Genomic DNA, 20,897 nt, shown 5'->3' on the forward strand with positions numbered 1-20,897 from the left:
TCCTGCGACATGTGCTTGTCATAGTCTTTTACCTACAATGCTGAAGGCTGCGGACTGGTTTCCATTCTCATATCCATGTGTGCCCGTCTGAATGTTCCCCCTCCCCTCCCTCTCATTCCCTGTCACAGAGTGTGAGCAGGGTCGTTTCGGGGTGGGCTGCACCCAGTCATGTGACTGCGAAGGGGACACCCCATGTGACCCCATGACCGGCCGTTGTCTGTGCCCCCCAGGGAAGATGGGCACGCGCTGTGACACAAGTAGTTGTTTGCTTCTTATTTTTTATTTAATATCTAAGTAGTATGATTCAGCAACATCCGTTTCCTCAAAGGACTATGGGGTGAATCCTAACTTAAGTCAAATGTTCACTTAGTCTCCCATTAACATCAATGCAGTTAGACTTAAGTCAAAGTAAGGATTTACCCCTATAGGCCAAACAGCACCATAATCTAAAAGTGTTGTCACAATTCTTGTTTCCCTGTCTGGGCTTTGTCCAGATTGTCCAGTGAACCGTTACGGCCCGGACTGTTCTGAGAGCTGTGAGTGCAGGAACGGGGCGTGGTGTGACCCACGGAACGGCCGCTGCACCTGTCTACAAGGCTGGATAGGACCCACCTGTCAGGAAGGTAGTGTAATGATAAGGAAGAGGGGACAGAGCAGGGATCGTAGAATGAGGAATTAGAATACTAGAATGGACATCAACCTTCTTAAGATGGGATAAAGGTCAGCCATTTTGGTCAGGTAGTTGGTCAACCATGGTTTGACAGTGCTGTGATAAGATAGTATGAAATAATTAATTTGAAGACTTTATCTGCACCGTATGTTTGTTAGCTAGCTAGACAGCCAGTTTTAGAGGAATGATACCATAAATGTTTCGAATTAACTGCCAATTTGCCAACATTCCATTCAAACAATGCAGTCAATCAACAGCCATACACTGGCTGAAATCAGTTGATGATAGGAAGGAAAGAGAGGAAGGCTCCACACCACTCTCTCACTTCAGTATCTTACCTAGATATTTTCTGATTATCTCATTTTTGCTCTTTTGTAGCTTTGGCAACTATGTGCGTGTTTTCTATACCTGTTCTCACCTCTCCCTGTAGTCTTTACAGACGCTCCCCACCCATTGGCTGCAACACTTCTAATTTAGTGTATCCTGCACGCACAACCCATGTGGAATTCCGGGTCTCTGGCAGCGTTTGGAACTGCCGATCTGCGGTCAAGAACACAGAGTTCATCTCAGCCTATGCTGCCCTTTAGTCCCTAGACTTTTTGGCCCTGATGGAGACATGGATCACCCCAGAGAACACTGCTACCCCAGCTGCTCTCTCTTCATCTGACTATGTTTTCTCTCATAGTCCAAGAGCATCTGGTCGTCGCGGTGGTGGCACAGGGCTACTAATTTCTCCTAATTTCTCCCTCTAACCTGTCCATTTCGTCATTTGAATTTCATGCTATCACTGTCACTTGTCCACTCAAGCTTAACATTGTTGTCATCTATCGCCCACCAGGTGCCCTTAGAGATTTCCTCAAAAGCTCATTTCCTGACGATGGCTGACCGCTCTTCGTACTTGGCTTTGATTCATTTCTTTCCAACTCTCTCTTTCCCCTCCTTGCCTCTTTTGACCTCACCCTTTCCCAATCCCCTCCAACTCACAAGGCAGGCAATACGCTTGACCTCATCTTTACTAGAGACAGTTCGCCTACTAATCTCACTGCAACCCCCCTGTAGGTCTCTGATCACTATTTTGTTTCCTTTTCTGTCTCCCTTTCCTCCAACCCTAGCCACTCAGCCCCTACTCAGAAGGTCATGTGTCTTTCTGCATCCTATGACTCGCACTGTTCCCTTTCTTCCTGGCTGGCTAGGCCCTCCCTTCCTGCTCCGTGGCTGAGTGACTCATTGCGAGCTTACAGAACAGAGCTGCGGGCAGCTGAGCAAAAATGGAGGACTTTGTCAACCACTTTGAAAAGAAGGTTGACGACAACCCCCCGTCATTCACTCAGCCTATTGAGTCCACTGGTCCCACTCATGCAAAACTACCCTAGGCCTTGACCTATTTCTCCCCTCTTTATCCAGATGAAATCCTGCAACTAGTGAGGTCTGGCTGCCCGACAACATGCCCGCTCGACCCCATCTCCTCCTCCCTTCTCCAGACCATATCTGGAGACCATTCCTCACTTCCCTCATCAACTCATCCCTGACCACTGGCTGCGACCCCTCTGACTTCAAAACGTTGCTCCCCTCCTCAAGAAACTAATCTGACGTCAAAAACTATAGACCCTTCTTTCTTTAGTTTCCAACACTTGAGTTTGTGTCTCTGATCAACTCTCTCGTTATCTCTCTCAGAACGATCTTCTTGACCCTAACCAGTTAGGCTTCAATACATGTCACTCAACCGAGACTGCTCTTCTCTGTGTGCCAAAGCTGACTCTCTCTCCTCTATTCTCACCCTCCTAGATCTATCCACTTCCTTCGACACAGTGAACCATCAGATCCTCCTCTCCACCCTCTCAGGGCTGGGCGTCTCAGGCTCTGCACTCTTGGATTACATGCTACCTGGCGACCCGCATCTCTGCATGCCTGGTAGACATCTCAGCTTGGATGCCGGCCCACCACCTCAAGCTCAACCTCGATAAGAAGGACTTGCTCTTCCTCCCGGGGAAGGCCTGCCCGCTCAAAGACCTCTCCATCACGGTTGACAACTCCACAGTGTCTCCCTCCCAGAGTGTAAAGAACCTTGGCGTGACCCTGGACAACACCCTGTCGTTCTCTGCAAACATCAATGCAGTGACTCGCTCCTGCAGGTTCATGCTCCAAATCCAGGCACTTGTCATCTCCCGTCTGGACTACTGCAACTCGCTGTTGGCTGGGCTCCTTGCTTGTGCCATCAAACCCCTGCAACTTATCCAGAACGCTGCAGCCCGCCTGGTTTTCAACCTTCCCAACTTCTCCCATGTCACCCCGCTCCTCCGCACACTCCACTGGCTTCCAGTCGAGGCTCAATCCACTACAAGACCATGGTGCTTGCCTAGAGGGCAGCAAGACGAACTGCCCCTCCCTAACTTCAAGCTATGCTTAAACTCTACACCCAAACCCGAGCACTCCATTCTGCCACCTCTGGTCTCTTGGCCCTCCCACCCCTACGGGAGGGCATTTCCCGCTCAGCCCAATCCAAGCTCTTCTCTTTCCTGGCACACCAATGGTGGAACCAGCTTCCCCCTGAAGCTAGGACAGCAAAGTCCATGCCCATCTTCCAAAAGCACCTGAAACCCTACCTCTTCAAATAGTATCTTAAATAATCCCCCCCCCCTCCCCTCCACACATAAAAACGTTCTTGACCCAGCACTTGCACTTAACCCCCCCCCCTTCGACTGCTGATAGCTACTTTATTGATGAAAAGTGTACTTACTTTGCCTGTAATATGTGGTTGTCCCACCTAGCTACACTACATGACCAAAGGTACAGTGGGGGAAAAAAGTATTTAGTCAGCCACCAATTGTGCAAGTTCTCCCACTTAAAAAGATGAGAGAGGCCTGTAATTTTCATCATAGGTACACGTCAACTATGACAGGCAAAATGAGGGAAAAAAATCCAGAAAATCACATTGTAGGATTTTTTATGAATTTATTTGCAAATTATGGTGGAAAATAAGTATTTGGTCAATAACAAAAGTTACTCAATACTTTGTTATATACCCTTTGTTGGCAATGACACAGGTCAAACGTCTTCTGTAAGTCTTCACAAGGTTTTCACACACTGTTGCTGGTATTTTGGCCCATTCCTCCATGCAGATCTCCTTTAGAGCAGTGATGTTTTGGGGCTGTCGCTGGGCAACACGGACATTCAACTCCCTCCAAAGATTTTCTATGGGGTTGAGATCTGGAGACTGGCTAGGCCACTCCAGGACCTTGAAATGCTTCTTACGAAGCCACTCCTTCGTTGCCCGGGCGGTGTGTTTGGGATCATTGTCATGCTGAAAGACCCAGCCACGTTTCATCTTCAATGCCCTTGCTGATGGAAGGAGGTTTCACTCAAAATCTCACGATACATGGCCCCATTAATTCTTTCCTTTACCCGGATCAGTCGTCCTGGTCCCTTTGCAGAAAAACAGCCCCAAAGCATGATGTTTCTACCCCCATGATTCACAGTAGGAATGGTGTTCTTTGGATGCAACTCAACATTCTTTGTCCTCCAAACACGACGAGTTGAGTTTTCACCATAAAGTTCTAATTTGATTTCATCTGACCATATGACATTCTCCCAATCCTCTTCTGGATCATCCAAATGCACTCTAGCAAACATCAGACGGGCCTGGACATGTACTGGCTTAAGCAGGGGGACACGTCTTGTACTGCAGGATTTGAGTCCCTGGCGGCGTAGTGTGTTACTGATGGTAGGCTTTGTTACTTTGGTCCCAGCTCTCTGCAGGTCATTCACTAGGTCCCCCTGTGTGGTTCTGGGATTTTTGCTCACCGTTCTTGTGATCATTTTGACCCCACGGGGTGAGATCTTGCGTGGAGCCCCAGATCGAGGGAGATTATCAGTGGTCTTGTATGTCTTCCATTTCCTAATAATTGCTCCCACAGTTGATTTCTTCAAACCAAGCTGCTTACCTATTGCAGATTCAGTCTTCCCAGCCTGGTGCAGGTCTACAATTTTGTTTCTGGTGTCCTTTGACAGCTCTTTGGTCTTGGCCATAGTGGAGTTTGGAGTGTGACTGTTTGAGGTTGTGGACAGGTGTCTTTTATACTGATAACAAGTTCAAACAGGTGCCATTAATACAGGTAACGAGTGGAGGACAGAGGAGCCTCTTAAAGAAGAAGTTACAGGTCTGTGAGAGCCAGAAATCTTGCTTGTTTGTAGGTGACCAAATACTTATTTTCCACCATAATTTGCAAATAAATTCATTAAAAATCCTACAATGTGATTTTCTGGATTTGTTTTTCTCATTTTGTCTGTCATAGTTGACGTGTACCTATGATGAGAATTACAGGCCTCTCTCATCTTTGTAAGTGGGAGAACTTGCACAATTGGTGGCTGACTAAATACTTTTTTTCCCCACTGTATGTGGACACCTGCTCGTCAAACATCTCATTCCAAAATCATGGCCATTAATATGGAGCTGGTCCCCCATTTGCTGCTATAACAGCCTCCACTCTTCTGGGAAGGCTTTCCACTAGATTTTGGAACATTGCTGGGGGACTTGCTTCCATTCAGCCTCAAAAGCATTAGTGAGGTCGGGCACTGATGTTGGGCGATTAAGCCTGGCTCGCAGTCGGCGTTCCAATTCATCCCAAAGCTGGGGTTGAGGTCAGGGCTCTATGCAGGCCAGTCAAGTTCTTCCACACCGATCTCGACAAACCATTCTGTATGGACCTCACTTTGTGCAAAGGGGGCATTGTCATGCGGAAACAGGAAAGGGCCTTCCCCAAACTGTTGCCACAAAGTTGGAAGCACAGACTCGTCTAGAATGTCATTGTATGTTGTAGCTTTAAGGTTTCCCTTCACTGGAACTAAGGAGCCTGAACCACGAAAACAGCCCCAGACCATTATTCCTCCTCCACCAAACTTGACAGTTGGCACTATACATTGGGGCAGGTAGCGTTCTCCTGGCATCCGCCAAACCCAGATTCGTCTGTCAGATTGCCAGATGGTGAAGCGTGATTCATCACTCCAGAAAACGCGTTTCCACAGCTCAAGAGTCCAATGGCAGCGAGCTTGACACCACTCCAGCCGATTTGGCATTGCGCATGGTGATCTTAGGCTTGTATGCGGCTGCTCGGTCATGGAAACCCATTTCATGAAGCTCCCGACGAACAGTTGTTGTGCTGACGTTGCTTCCAGAGGCAGTTTGGAACTCAGTAGTGAGTGTTGCAACCGAGGACAGATGATTTTAAAGCGCTACACGCTTCAGCACTCAGCGGTCCCGTTCTGTGAGCTTATGTGGCCTACCACTTCGCGGCTGAGCCGTTGTTGCTCCTTGATGTTTCCACTTCACAATAACAGCACTTACAGTTGACCAGGGCAGAAATTTGACGAACTGACTTGGAAAGGTGGCATCCTATGATGGTGCCACGTTGAAAGTCACTGAGCTCTTCAGTAAGGCCATTCTACTGCCAATGTTTTTCTAAAGAAATTGCATGGCTGTGTGATCGATTTTATATACCTGTCAGCAACGGGTATGGCTGAAATAGCCGAATCCGCTAATTTAAAGGGGTGTCCACATACTTTTGTATATATAGTGTATCTTAAGATGAATCCACTTACTGTAAGTCACTCTGAATAAGTGTCTGCTAAATGACTAAAATGCTAAATGTAAATGATAGGACTTAGACAAGTTGTAAATGCAACAAGTACTGATATTGTATCATATAATTGCACTGACAGCTTTCCAAGAAAACAAAAACTAAGACATTTATGGTCTGTTTACATATAGTATATTTGAGGCAATTTATACACAAAAAAATATAAAACCCATATAAAACTGTATTTATAATTATTTTACAATATTTTTTGGGGACAATTATATGACACAATTTCTGATATCATATGCCTTACTTTTATTTTCCTGCATAAGTAAAATCACAATTATGTCTCTACTGCCATTAATTCCAATTAGACTGGTTTGGATTTCTTCCTGACCAATATGGCTGCATTTTCACCCCATTCTGGAACTTTGAGGGTTTATGACATAGCCCTTCTAGTAATTTAATAGGATATCTATGGCAGGGACAGACGGAGCAGAGCATTATGAGTACTGTAATACAGCTGCAAAAACTAGGAGAAATATCACCCTGGTTCAAGTGCTATACAAACAAAAGAACATGTAAAGAGACATTTAAAATAAAATCAAAGGAAACTTTCAACACACTTTACAATAAAACAATACAAATGGAGCTAAAAAAAAACAAGCAAGAGTTAAGAGGCAAAATAGATGAATACAATTGAACTAAAACAAAAAAGATAGTGAAATCTGTTTTATAGGAATTCATTCTAAAGCAAAGAGTGCTTTCTCTTCTCTCTCTGTCTTCTTGTCTGCAGGAGGGTCCCTCACGTCTCCACAGCTGGGCAACAGAAATCAAGAAAATAATCACTCACACATTGTCCCAGTATAGCACACCCTACTGACTGACCCCCAGCCTCATACGCTGCGGCCTACTGGTCACCTCTAGAGATCACAGAGCTCAAAACTGAACTGATGCACTCTCAAAACAACGACAGACTGTTTAGTACAGAGATGGGAGTGCTATGGCAGGCCCTTGATGAACTGAAGGGACATCTGAACTGGAGATGCCATTTATGGAGGGTTGGCTAATCGCAGACGTTGGAGTTCACATAACACACTACACTTGACGTCATGCGGTTGGTTGACTCTGCTACACTTCACGTCACAGGGTTGACTGTCCTACACTTCATGTTACAAGGTTGACTCTCAAAGGTACTTAAGATTTAACAGACACAGGGATCTTTGTTTTGACTGCCCTGGATAATAGGTCATTTCTGGGTCAAATTACAAAAAGGATAAAGTCATGCAAGGTTTGCAGCATTATTTACTGTAAAATGTAGTACAGTTGTTGAATATCATGTACCATGCTTAACAGTTGTGTATTTGTGTGTACATTGCGTGTATGTTGTGTGTATGTAAATGTGTTCACGTCTACAATACAATCATGTTGTACATATACTCTCACGATATGGTAGTACCTCATTGGAAGGAGTTTTTTTTTTACGTTGAGGAGATTTGCTTTACATTCAGAGCATTCTTTTATTTTAATTTTTTATATATAATTGAAGTTGCAGTCCTGCTTATTGGCTTCTCCAAAAACAATAGGCTACTCACATACATGGTCAATTTTTTTCTCTTTGCAGCCACCAATGCACTATACAGATTCTTATGGCACAGTTGATTTATAAATAAGAAACAATTCAGGATAATTTTGATCTGAATGAAATGTATTTGGAAAACTAGCACCAAGTGATGATGACTTGCACAGTCATGCACACAGGTCAATATGCCTTAGTCTATATGTAACAGTACTCTTCTTGCGTTGTGTACAATCAATCATCAACACGAACTCCATCTTGTAACACCAGTCATGGAGCTTTATTCTGATAGGAACAGCACAAAATTGCACGTCATGCAATGCACGGCTCACCATCCAACTCTGCACTCACGCACGCTGGTTTGGTGCTTGTTCACTGGGCAAGTAGTTACCAAAATAATACAATTACAATATAATATCTTTAACAATGTACCTGATAGGAACAGCACAAAATTGCACGTCATGCAATGCACGGCTCACCATCCAACTCTGCACTCACGCACTGTACAAAATATACAAACCCCCCACCAGACACAGTAAGTTGCTAGCTAGTATTAGCTGGAATTCTCTACAACAAAATGCACAACAAATATTCACCAAAAAACACTGCATCTTATGTGTGATGTTCGAATAACATTTACAAACAAATTGATATAAATTATACATTTACATCATCACTTGGGAGTATAAAAATCACTTTTGACGTACAGTGCTTTGCAACCAACAACTTACCGCTGATTTGGTGCTTGTTCACTGGGACGATTCTAACTGAAACATCCTCCCACGTAAGCAAGCTATGCCAACCAGCCAATAAGATGCCATGTTGAGTAGGTGAAGGCAAGACAAAACCAAAAACCCATTGGCTTAACATTAAAGTGGCAAGCAGAATCACCAATATAACCCTGTTACACTCCCCCCTACTGAATTCCACTTGCAAAGAAAAATAATAAAAATACAAAACGGCACTGTGCAAACATACCAGGTACAGAAACACTCAACATATGTACAGAATAATTCAGAGAGAGAGAGAAAAAATTAAAAGTTAGATATATTTTTATACTACCTAATATAGAAAACTAAAAGATAAAACTGTGTATATCGAGGATGCAGACCCTGCTTTAAAACAGTCACTAAATATTCCAGTCATTAGACTATTCTCCTTGAGAATTAGAGTGAAAAGCGGTTGTTCAATCCCCTTAGCCCTCATAGGTAAACATGCCTGTTACATGTTAAGTACACTCAGTGACTTTAAAACATCCAAGTAATAAAATAAACAACCATAAGAGACTTTATCATATCCGTCACATTACCATCCTGCAACCTCTAATCATGGTCACGATGATGTAAAAACAAAACAAATAAAAGATGTCAATACCATTCACATACTAACCTTCAAGAGCTAACTTTCTGCTGATTCATAATCTCAATCAGTCTAGACACTGGTTTAAATATTCTTCCTGCCCTTGACCTAATACGACCCCGAGTACCTTCAACTGCATAAGGGGTAACAGTGTTGTGTACTGTTGCAATAGTGGGTCTGTCAACACATCAGGTAAGGAATGGTCCGAGTTTGGTAGGTCAGTACGGATATCTTAAGCAGACTGGTCAATTATCTCTCTCACTACACTGTTACGGTCTTGGTCAGATTCTTGAAGACTCTCTGATGGAGGCAGACCTTCCAGCTGCAGTATATCTTCCACAGAATCCAAAGGTGGAATATCCTGAGCTTCCAAGGATCGCACATCACCCTCCAGGCTTGTGTCACCTATTCCTTCAGAAGGCAACTCTGACACCCACACTCTTGTTCTGTACTCAGCATCATCATCCACTGCAGTGTCCATGGCAGCCGAGACCACAAAGCTGTCATTCATGTCCTCAGACTCTGTTAATCCAGACATGTCTGTTCCCTCATCAACGGCAGCATGGGGAAGAGGAAGAAAGTTGACTGGCATTATCAGGTTGCGATGTATCGTCTTCTCCTGTCCAGTGGAGCTGTTCTGAATCTTAAAAGTGTGACTGTCAGCATTCAATCCAGTGACAAGGTAGACAGTATCCTCCCAACGGTCAGCGAGCTTCCGCTTTCCTCGCTCCCCCTTGTTAGCCAGCAACACTAAATCCCCAATCTCCACTTGTGCTCCTCTGACTCTTCTGTCATAAAGGTCAGCGTGCCTCTTCAACTGCTTCGCTGCAGATGCCTGTGCTGTATTCATGGCTTCTTTCAGATCTCTCCTCAAAGACTGAACGAATTGATCAAAGTAGACAACTTCTGGGTTCTCTATGACAGAGCCAAAGACTATGTCAACAGGCAGTCTTGGCGTCCTCCCAAACATTAGCAGGAAAGGGGAAAAGCCTGTGGTCTCGTGGATGGTACAATTGTACGCAAACGTGAGGGACTTCAGCGCCTGAGGCCATCTGTGCTTTGCTCTCGTCGGCAGGGCCCGGATCATGTTTCCCAACGTCCTATTCATCCTTTCACAGGACCCGTTCCCCATCGGATGGTACGCCGTGGTGTGAGACTTCTGAACACCTGCAACACTCAACAGTTCGGCTATTAAAGCACTCTCAAAGTTGGCTCCCTGGTCTGAGTGTATACGGCGAGGCATCCCGTAGACACAGAAATAGTTGTTCCACAACTGATGAGCTACTGACTTAGCAGACTGGTTCGGGCACAAGAAGGCATGAGCCAATTTGGTAAAGTGATCAGTAACAACGAGAACATCCAAGGACTTGTTTGAAGAATCTTCTGCAGACCAAAAGTCTATGCACACTGGTTCAAGAGGCTCAGTTGTTATTACGCTCTCAAGAGGAGCTCTTGCTTCCGGATCAGGAGTCTTGCTCACGACGCATCTCCTGCAGCACTTCACATATGCTTTTACCTCCCTCTCCAGGCCATGCCAGAAGAACCTCTGTCTTGTCAGGTAGACTGTTCTCTGTTGGCCCTGGTGGCCAGCTTCATCATGGACACCCTTCAACACCATTGCTTTCATGGAGGCTGGAACCACATACAGATACATCTTCCTCTTTGTAACCACATTCTTCAAAACACGATACAGTATACCCATCTTCATGGCACGCTCTCTCCGGGATGGTCTTCTCCCCATCTCCACAAAGAAGATCACTCTGCTGATCACGTTGTCATCACGCTGCTTACTCATCAGTAGGTCGTGTGGCAGAACATCGACATCGGTCTGCTCTGATGGCATAACAGCCTTTGGAAGCTGTGGCAACAGTAGTGCATGTGAGCCCACTTCACCCACCCAGCACCTGTGTGTATGAAGAACAGCTGCAACTTCATGTCTTGATAAAGCACCAGATGGGGGGGTCAACAGTAGCCTGACAGTTAATGACCACTTCGTTGGAGTCAGAGGCTTTGTCAAAGGGTTGGCTGGACCAGCGAAACACATCTTGCACTCTGTCTGTGCGCACAGCGTTAGCTTCAGCTAGTAAGGTCTCGTACGGGTCAGGCGATGGAGTGCACTGGGTCGTACGAAGGGCTCTCTGCTCAAAGCATCTGCAACAACATTTATTTTTCCTGGGATGTACTTGATGTCAAACTCGTACGGTGCCAGCTTGGCGACCCATCTCTGTTCACAAGCATCAAGGCTTTGCTTTGGTCAGAATGTATGTCAAGGGATTATTATCCGTCCATACCGTGAACTGCTGTCCCCGTAGCCAGTGGTGGAACTTGTCACAGATAGCCCATTTCATGGCAAAGAACTCGAGCCGGTGTGCAGGATACCTCGACTGCGCATAACTGAGGGACTTGCTCGCGAAGGCTATAGGTCTCGCTGTAGCTCCCTGTTCCTGCACCTGGGACAGCACAGCACCTAAGTCGTTGCTGGACGCATCCACCAAGAGTAGAAAGGGTTTGTCGAAGTTGGGGTGGGCCAACAAAACCTGGTCCATTAAGGCTTGCTTTAGCTGGAATAAGGCCTGTCTGCATTCTGTTGTCCAGTCGGCAGCCATCAACTTCCTGACAGGTGAGCGTCGCTTCTTTTTCCAGCGTGGAGCCTTGTGTCCAGTAGTCAATCCAAAGAGAGGCTTTGCGATGGTCGAGCAACCTTCAATTAATTGTTGATAATACACCACCATCCCAAGGAATGACCTCAATTTCTTCTGAGCTGGAATGTCAGTGCCATCTTCCATCAGATCAGCTTCTGTCACTCCTGTAATGGCCCTCACCTTCTCAGGGTCTGTAGCTACACCATCCGCACTAATGATATGCCCCAGAAACTTCACAGACCTCTGCAGAAAGTTACACTTTTTAGGCGCCAACTTCAGGTTGTGAGCCTTGAGACGCTCAAAAACCATTTCCAGGCGCTGTATAGCCAGATCTTCAGTGGGTGCATAGACCAATACATTGTCAAGGTAACACAGCAGGCTAAGAAAGTTCTGATCCCCAAAGATGTTTAGCATCATCCTCATAAAGGTTGCAGGACTATTACATAACCCCTGTGGCATATGATTGTATTCGTACAATCCAAATGGCGACGTAAAAGCTGTGAATCTCCGGTCATCCTCATGCACTTCCACATTGTAGTAGCCAGAGGTAAGGTCCATTGTCGAGAAAAAGGCATTTCCACCTAAAGCAGCCAGCGCATCAGCCTGGTGAGGGAGTGGGTGTGCGTCCTTGATGATGCGAGCATTGAGCAAACGAAAATCAGTACAGAGTCTCAGGTCTCCAGATTTCTTCCATACAAGGACAAGGGGAGAGGCGAACTCACTACTATACTTCCTTATGATTTCACGTTCTTCCATCTCATTCAATGCTTGCTTGAGCTTCTCATAAAGATTTGGTGAAAGGCATCGGTAGGGCATCCGAAAGGGTTTCTCATCACTCAGTTGAATGCGGTGAAGACATCCAGAAGCTTTTCCACAATCCAACTTGTGCCTGGAAAAAATGGACTGGTACTCAGCTATGAGCTGGATGAGTTTCTTCTTACCAGCAGGAGACACTTCACAGGAGTCGACATCAATATCAGTCAAACCTAAGTCACGTAAGACCTCAGGACTGCTTGAACTGTCAGGACCGTCAGTATCGTGAAGTTGGCTGGAACCGTCATCAGTCAGTGTCAAGTCATCTTGGCAGTCAGTGAGTATATCAGCCGTTCTCTGCACTTGCTGCTGAAAAGCTGCTGATGAATCATCATTCACACACAAACAGTCCTCTAGAGCCATGCAAGGAAAGACATCGGCTAGAGTGGCATTTCGTCTCAATGTCACTGTCTTCTGAGAAGGGTTTATCACTCTAACAGGAAGCCACCCATCCCCCCGCAATAGAGCTACAGTCCTCCCTACCAGGATTGACCTGGGTGTTGACCTTGAACTGCTGGGCTCAATGAAAACAGCACTGCCCGCTGATAGATTCTGAGTGTTTCGTAGTCTGCCCCAGACTAAGTGCTTCTGCATAGGCTCTAGAGCAGGGGTGTCAAACTCATTTTAGCTCAGGGGCCACATGGAGGAAAATCTATTCCCAAGTGGGCCGGACCGGAAAAATCATGGTATATATAACTTAAAAACAACAACTTCAGATTGTTTTCTTTGTTTTAATACGATCAACATACAACATAAAGCTGGAGCCTGAGGACAGTGTGTCCAAAATAGTACAAGCACAACATCACTATTAATCATAAAACACGTCAAGTTTATTTGAAAATTCTAAAGAAAAAGAACACACAAACACACAATGCCTCAGTGATTAACAGAACTGTTTCACAGATCACAGAACTATATCAGGGTGTCATTTCTCAGGCAGAAATGTAGATAAAAATAATGAAATCCTGTTCCCCAAACAAGTGCAAGAACCACAGAGTCAAGAATAGGTTAAATATACAAATAAAATCAATTAAAAACAATAGCACATCAACATAAAAACATATAAACATAAAGCTGGAGCCTGAGGACAGTGTCCAAAAGCACAACATCACTATTAATCATAAAACACCTCAAGTTATTTGAAAGTTCTGAGGACAAAGAACACACAAACACACAAATGCCTCAGTGATTAACAGAACTGTTTCACAGATCACAGAACTATATCAGGGTGTCATTTCTCAGGCAGAAATGTAGATAAAAATAATGAAATCCTGTTCCCCGAACAAGTGCAAGAACCACAGAGTCAAGAATAGGTTAAATATACAAATAAAATAAAAACAATTAAAAACAATAGCACATCAACATAAAAACATATAAACATAAATCTGAAAGCGTTGCTCAAACTCCCGTAACAGTCCCGTTATTTTATCTTTGAACCGCTTCATGTCTGCCACATGTTGGGTCGCGCACACATTTTTCAGACAGGGGAAGTGAGCTGCATCACCACCGGCAAGTTGCGTCTCCCACAATGACAGCTTCAACTTGAAAGAACGTATGCTGTCATAATACTGCGTGACAACTTTGTTGCGCCCTTGCAGCTGTTTGTTCAAGTTATTCAGGTGCTCTGTAACATCCACCATAAATGCAAGGTCCGGCATCCATTCTGCGGAATGAAATTCTAACACTGGTTTGCCCTTTTCTTCCATGAACTGTTCAATTTCTTCTCGTAAATCAAAGAAACGCCTCAGCACAGCACCTCGGCTTAACCATCTTACCTCAGTGTGGTATGGCAGGCCATAGATGTGGTCTTTCTCTCTGAGAAGGCTGTCAAACTGACGGTGATTCAGGCTTCTGGATTGGATGAAATTAACAGTTTGGATGACCACCTTCATGACGTTATCCATCTTTAATGACTTGCAACACAAAGCCTCCTGGTGCAAAATACAGTGAAAAGTCAAAAAATCACGTCTTCCATTTGCAGATTGCACTTTCTCTCTGAACTTTGTCACAACGCCTGCTTTTTTCCCGATCATTGAGGGCGCACCATCTGTAGCCAGGCTGACAGCGCGGGACCAGTCCACTCCGACCCTGTCCAGCGCACCGACGAGTGCGGTAAAAATATCAGCTGCTGTCGTTGTATCTGTCATCGGCACCAACTCCACGAACTCCTCGGTGACGGTCAATGTGTCATCAACTCCGCGGATGAAAAAATGGCCAGTTGTGCAACATCTGTAATGTCCGTGCTTTCATCAATTGCAACCGAAAACGCAATAAATTACTTTACTTTTTGCTTCAACTGGCTGTCCAAATCCACTGAAAGATCGGAAATCCTGTCTGCAACTGTGTTTCTTGTCAGGCTGATATTTGCAAAAGCCTGCCGCTTTTCAGGGCACACAATCTCCGCTGCCTTCATCATGCATGTTTTTACAAATTCACCCTCACTAAATGGTTTTGAAGCCACTGCGATTTCATTAGCAATGAGGTAGCTAGCTTTCACTGCAGCGTCACTGATGTCTCGGCTGTGAGTAAACACAGACTGCTGTTTCTTCAGACCCGCCAACAGTTCATTCACCTTCTCTCATCTCCGCTGTCCTTGAAAGTTGTCATATTTGTCGGCATGAAGACTCACATAGTGGCGACGAAGGTTATATTCTTTCAGCACTGCAACATGCTCTGAACACACCAAACATACAGCTTTCCCATTCAATTCCGTGATTAAATAGGATGACCATTTTTCTTGGAACACTCTGCACTCTGCGTCCACTTTTCTCTTTTTTGACAGAGACATATTGGGGCAATGAGGGTGCCAAAGCACATAATGTTAAAAGTAGAAGCCGTAATAAATATCGCGGGCAAAACAAAGTAGCTCATTGGCTGCACGTGCTTGACCTACTTGCTCTGCCCCGGTATAAACAGTTTGCTTGCTTAACACAATTGCGCCATCCAGTGGACGCAATTGGAACAGCAGTTTATTTTATTGAAAAATTGCAGCGCATTTTTATACTTTACAAAATTATTATTATTATTATTATTATTTTTATTTTTTTAAATTTTTCAAAATCATCTCGCAGGCCGGATTAAACCCGTTTGCGGGCCTGATCCGGCCCGCGGGCCGTACGTTTGACACCCCTGCTCTAGAGTCACAGCCCGTTTGAATCTCACAGTTCCAACTTTGTCAGGTACTTCACTGTCTCTCTATCTCTCCACATTAGCCATCATGTTAATTAGCTTGCTCTCCTCACCCCCATCACACACAGGAGTATAAACCCTCTTCCAGTGATCTCCATTAGTCTTCAGGTGGCGAATCAAGTGCTTTAGGAGATTGCTGCCCAAGATGAGGTCATCACTCTGGCCTTCAACCACCAGTGTAGGCACGGCAACTCTACAGCCGTATACCTCCATCTCCAGCTCACATACTCCCGAAGGCCTCGTCTTCAACCCACCACAACCAACCAAGACTACCTCTGTAGGACTCAATGATGGACTTTTCAACACTCCTGCATGCAACAGTTCAGGTAAGACCCTAGAGCTCAAGGTACAAGCCATGGACCCACTGTCAAGCATAGCTCTCACTTCTACTTCTCCTCCTATTAATACCATGGCATAGAATAAATCATCATATGGGGAAAGTCTCTGTGTGTTCTGCATTATGATACTCTTCTCAGTCTCCATTTCGTCACAAACACTTTTATATACAGACTCCAAATCAACAGCTCTCACCGATGGGGACTCTACAAAAGGCCCAACACTCTCCCCTTCTACATGCAGGCCTACTAGTTTCCCGGGAGCTGAGCAGTGATTACTGTAGGGACTCCACCAGCTGTGCTCAGAGCTGCGGCCTTGGGGCACTGAGAGCATGCGTGGCCAGCTACATGACAAAGAAAGCAGAGGTGATTGGCCCTGCAGTGAAAGTAAGTATCATGTCCAGCATCCCCGCACACGTTACATGGCCCATTAGACTTCAATTTGCTCCTATTCTCTTTTTGAAACTTACAGTCAGACTGTTGTGGCCTCTGCTCCAGCACACGCTCCAGCATTGCAAGGATACGTTCCATCGGCTCAGCTGAGCCCTGAATAGTCTGGGCTGGAGAAGGCAACGCATTAGGTACTTCCATGTGGGGCCTCACAGCAGGCATGGTGATTGGCATGACAGCACCAACTTCCTGCTTCATTGTTGCGATGGCTGGGATCACCTTAGATAAGTGAGAGTACCTCTGCTCCCTCCTGTATTCATCCAACCTCTCATGAACATCTGCAGCGGTCCACTGCTGTAATGGTTTGCACTTAAAGATAAGCGACAGTTCGGCGTTAGGGCAATGTCTGATGAACATGACTGTGAGCTCACGAGATGGGTCTTCAACACTTTCTTTCTGTCTCTTTAGACAATCTTCAGCAACCTCCATAGCCCTGTTCAGTCTGAGCCAATAGTAAATTGGTTGTTCATCAGTCAGAGGTAATGTGGCATAAAAGTCAGCGAGGGGCATGCTTGAAAAAGCAGTGTCACTAAAATGTTGTTTCAGTATGTCAAAGATGGGACTCGGGCCTTTGGATAAATCAACGGAGGGATTGCTGCGTATGCCCACTTTAACAACATCACGGGCCCTTCCCATAAGCCTACCCATAACCTCATCTGCTTGGTCCATCACAGATACGTCCCTCTTACGCATGTAAACCATGACCATATCCTCCCACTCATTCACTGTGCACTTTTCAGAGCCATCCCCCCGAAAGTACACCGGTTCCCTGATATCAGACTTCAATACCAGGTTCAGGCTTGACACATCCATACCCCTAGAGCTGCATGCATTTCCCATAACATTGTCACCAACATGTCCAACAATTGCCTTTGACTCCAAACAGGAAGTAATGTTCTTCCCAATGGAATGACCAATCTGCTGTACTATGTCTGCTATGAAATCCATGGAGACCTCCCCACTCCCTGCATTTGGCAAAACTCTTTCATACACATCCTTGAGCGTTTCCATGGGTAAACTATCATCAAAACTCCCAAAACCCTCCAGTTTAGGCATAGGTGTAGAAGCAACTGGAATTTTGGCTGAACCCCTACCAACAGATGGTGACAGATTAAATGTCAGGAAACCCCTACCTCTCCCAACACCTTCCATCTTAACAATTGGAAATCAACACACTAATAAAAATGTAAGCGCCCTCTTGTGGCGAAATGCGATATTGCCATAAACTGCACCAGCAACGTCTTATCTGATTCTTCAACGGCAACCACGGCGAAGTTCTGAGATGGAAATCCGGCGAAGGATGATCCGATCCAGAAGAACGGTCACGGCACCACTGTAACAGTTTTGCTTCCGTCCCTCTCCTCGCCCCTACCTGGGCTTGAACCAGGGACCCTCTGCACACATCGACAACAGTCACCCTCGAAGCACCGTTACCTGTCGCTCCACAAAAGCCGCGGCCCTTGCAGAGCAAGGGAAACAACTACTTCAAGGTCTCAGAGCGAGTGACGTCACCGATTGAAATGCTACTAGTGCGCACCGCTAACTAGCTAGCTATTTCACACCGGTTACACTCACCCCCCTTTTGACCTCCTCCTTTTCCGCAGCAACCAGTGATCCGGGTCACGGCACCACTGTAACAGTACTCTTCTTGCGTTGTGTACAATCAATCATCAACACCAGTCATGGAGCTTTATTCTGATAGGAACAGCACAAAATTGTACGTCATGCATTGCACGGCTCACCATCCAACTCTGCACTCACGCACGCTGGTTTGGTGCTTGTTCACTGGGCAAGTAGTTACCAAAATAATACAATTACAATATATTATCTTTAACAATGTACCTGATAGGAACAGCACAAAATTGCACGTCATGCAATGCACGGCTCACCATCCAACTCTGCACTCACGCACTGAACAAAATATACAAACCCCCCACCAGACACAGTAAGTTGCTAGCTAGTATTAGCTGGAATTCTCTACAACAAAATGCACAACAAATATTCACCAAAAAACACTGCATCTTATGTGTGATGTTCGAATAACATTTACAAACAAATTGATATAAATTATACATTTACATCATCACTTGGGAGTATAAAAATCACTTTTGATGTACAGTGCTTTGCAACCAACAACTTACCGCTGGTTTGGTGCTTGTTCACTGGGACGATTCTAACTGAAACATCCTCCCACGTAAGCAAGCTACGCCAACCAGCGAATAAGATGTCATGTTGAGTAGGTGAAGGCAAGACAAAACCAAAAACCCATTGACTTAACAATAAAGTGGCAAGGGGAATCACCAGTATAACCCTGTTACATATACACCTTATTTTACATGTATGTAGCTACTGTAGGAAGTGACAGCTTCTCAGAGAAATGGAGGGAATAATGTTTCAGTTTTCAAAAAAAAATATTGATTATATGTGTGCTGCAAAACATAACATTAGACCGCATTTAGTAATTCGACTGCATTTGCTACATATTGAGCAAATGTTAGCAGAGAGTAAAGGGGCTAGTCATATGTCAAACTCTACAGATGCTATACATTTACCTAGCCTGATCCCAGATCTGTATGTACATTAGAAAACTCCTCTGACTGTATGGTGTAGGAGTCATTTTTAGTGGAGTTTGCTAAAGCACATACAGGTATCAAATTGACCATCTATATAGAAAATATTTAAAAGTGTGTCTATATGGATTATTAACTTGGTCATCGCCAGCTTGTGTGATCAAACTGCATAGTCAAGTCATGTATGAAGTCAAGATGTTCTGTATTCTTCCCTGCATAAGCCTCTGTCACCATCTTCTGGTGGCTCTCCACATTACATATTGTGATCTGCCCGGCTTCATATATGAGGGCAGTTAGTTATAGCCATAGTTAGAAGACTCTAGGTGGATATATCTGGTTTCAACATTTGAGGGCTTCCTTCATGTTAAAGTATTAAATTGGGTGGGGATTCCTATGGGTTGGGAGAGATCAGCCAAAGATCAAAGCGTTGTCTTCTTCTTCAAATTGGATTGCGTTAGGAAATGGCTTTAAGCTATATTACCACCATCTAGAACCACAAAATTTGGTTCAGGACTCCAGCACTGCAGGTGGCGGTAAATCACCAATATTAGCTTTAGGCTTTTTTTCAAATACAAAAGAAGAAGAAAATGTACTACTTTGAAATGGAGATAGCCCCAATGGAGCTGCCCATGCGGTCACAAACGCCATAATGGCACAAATACATAGATGAGTCCTCTATCTCACTCTATGGTTACAGCACTCGAGAGATATAACATCTAGACACCAAGTCAACATTCATTCTTAGAATTGATAGCCAGCCTACACTGGAGAGGGCAAAATATATTTTAGCCTACATTCCCGGCTTGGACATGTTCAACGGACATGCAGGACCACATATCATTTCTAGATTAGCACTCCTACTCTGAGACCCTTTGTGAATACAGATTATGTGATGGTTTCTTCACTGTTAGTCCTCAAACCTAAAATTCCATTGAAGCAAATGTTGAATTATATACCATCCTTAAGGGTGGGGTGCTGCTAGCAGGCCTATTCTACTATTACTCCTACAACACAACCTCATACTCAAAATAACAGTGTACGGTGTCCACCCACTCTGCCCGCTTTGGTGATTAAATTTCACTTACTTATGTTATAAAATACATTTTCAACTCAAGTTTCAAGTTTTAATGTCACATGCACAAGTATAGTGAAATGCCTTTCTCGCAAACTCAAAACCCCACAATGCAATAATCAATAACAATGTATTACTAGAAAAAAAAACACGAGAAATAAGAATAGGAAATATGAATGGAACAGATGTAGAACCTTTTCAGGATTTGAGGGCCCATGACAAACTTTTTCAACCTCCTGAGGGGGAAGAGGCACTGTCGCGCCTTCTTCACAACTGTGCGTGTGTGTTTGGACCATTTTAAGTCTTTAGTGATTTGGACACCGAGGAACTTGAAGCTGTCTACCTGCTCCACTGCCGCCCCGTCGATGTGGATGGGGGCGTGCTCGCGGAGGTGATGTTGCCTACCCTCACCACCTGGGGCCCATCAGGAAGTCCAGGATCCAGTTGCAGAGGGAGGTGTTCAGACCCAGAGTCTTAAGCTTGGTGATGAGCTTGGATGGGATAATGGTGTTTAACGCTGAGCTGTAGTCAATGACCAGCATTCTCACACAGGTATTCCTCTTATCTAGGTGGGTGAGGGCAGTGTGGAGAGCAATTGAGATTGCGTCGTCTATGGATCTGTTGGGGCGGTATTCAAATTGGAGT

The 20,897-nt window shown here is 44.9% G+C and overlaps 1 protein-coding gene across 1 annotated transcript in view; it reads left to right on the top strand.

Annotated features, from left to right (window-relative positions):
* LOC311149950 (uncharacterized protein) overlaps positions 1–1,555 on the top strand; it is a gene marked incomplete at both ends in the record, with an annotated part of 93,841 nt that extends 92,286 nt beyond the window's left edge. The window contains 3 exons of the mRNA XM_084187174.1: positions 129–257; positions 495–623; positions 1,509–1,555. Coding sequence (XP_084043300.1) covers positions 129–257; positions 495–623; positions 1,509–1,555 — 305 coding nt within the window. The remainder of the gene's footprint in view (positions 1–128; positions 258–494; positions 624–1,508) is intronic.
* Between the last annotated feature and the right edge of the window lie 19,342 nt (positions 1,556–20,897).

Source organism: Coregonus lavaretus (genome assembly GCF_964263955.1).
Source record: "Coregonus lavaretus genome assembly, chromosome: 22".
Taxonomy (NCBI): Eukaryota; Metazoa; Chordata; class Actinopteri; order Salmoniformes; family Salmonidae; genus Coregonus; species Coregonus lavaretus.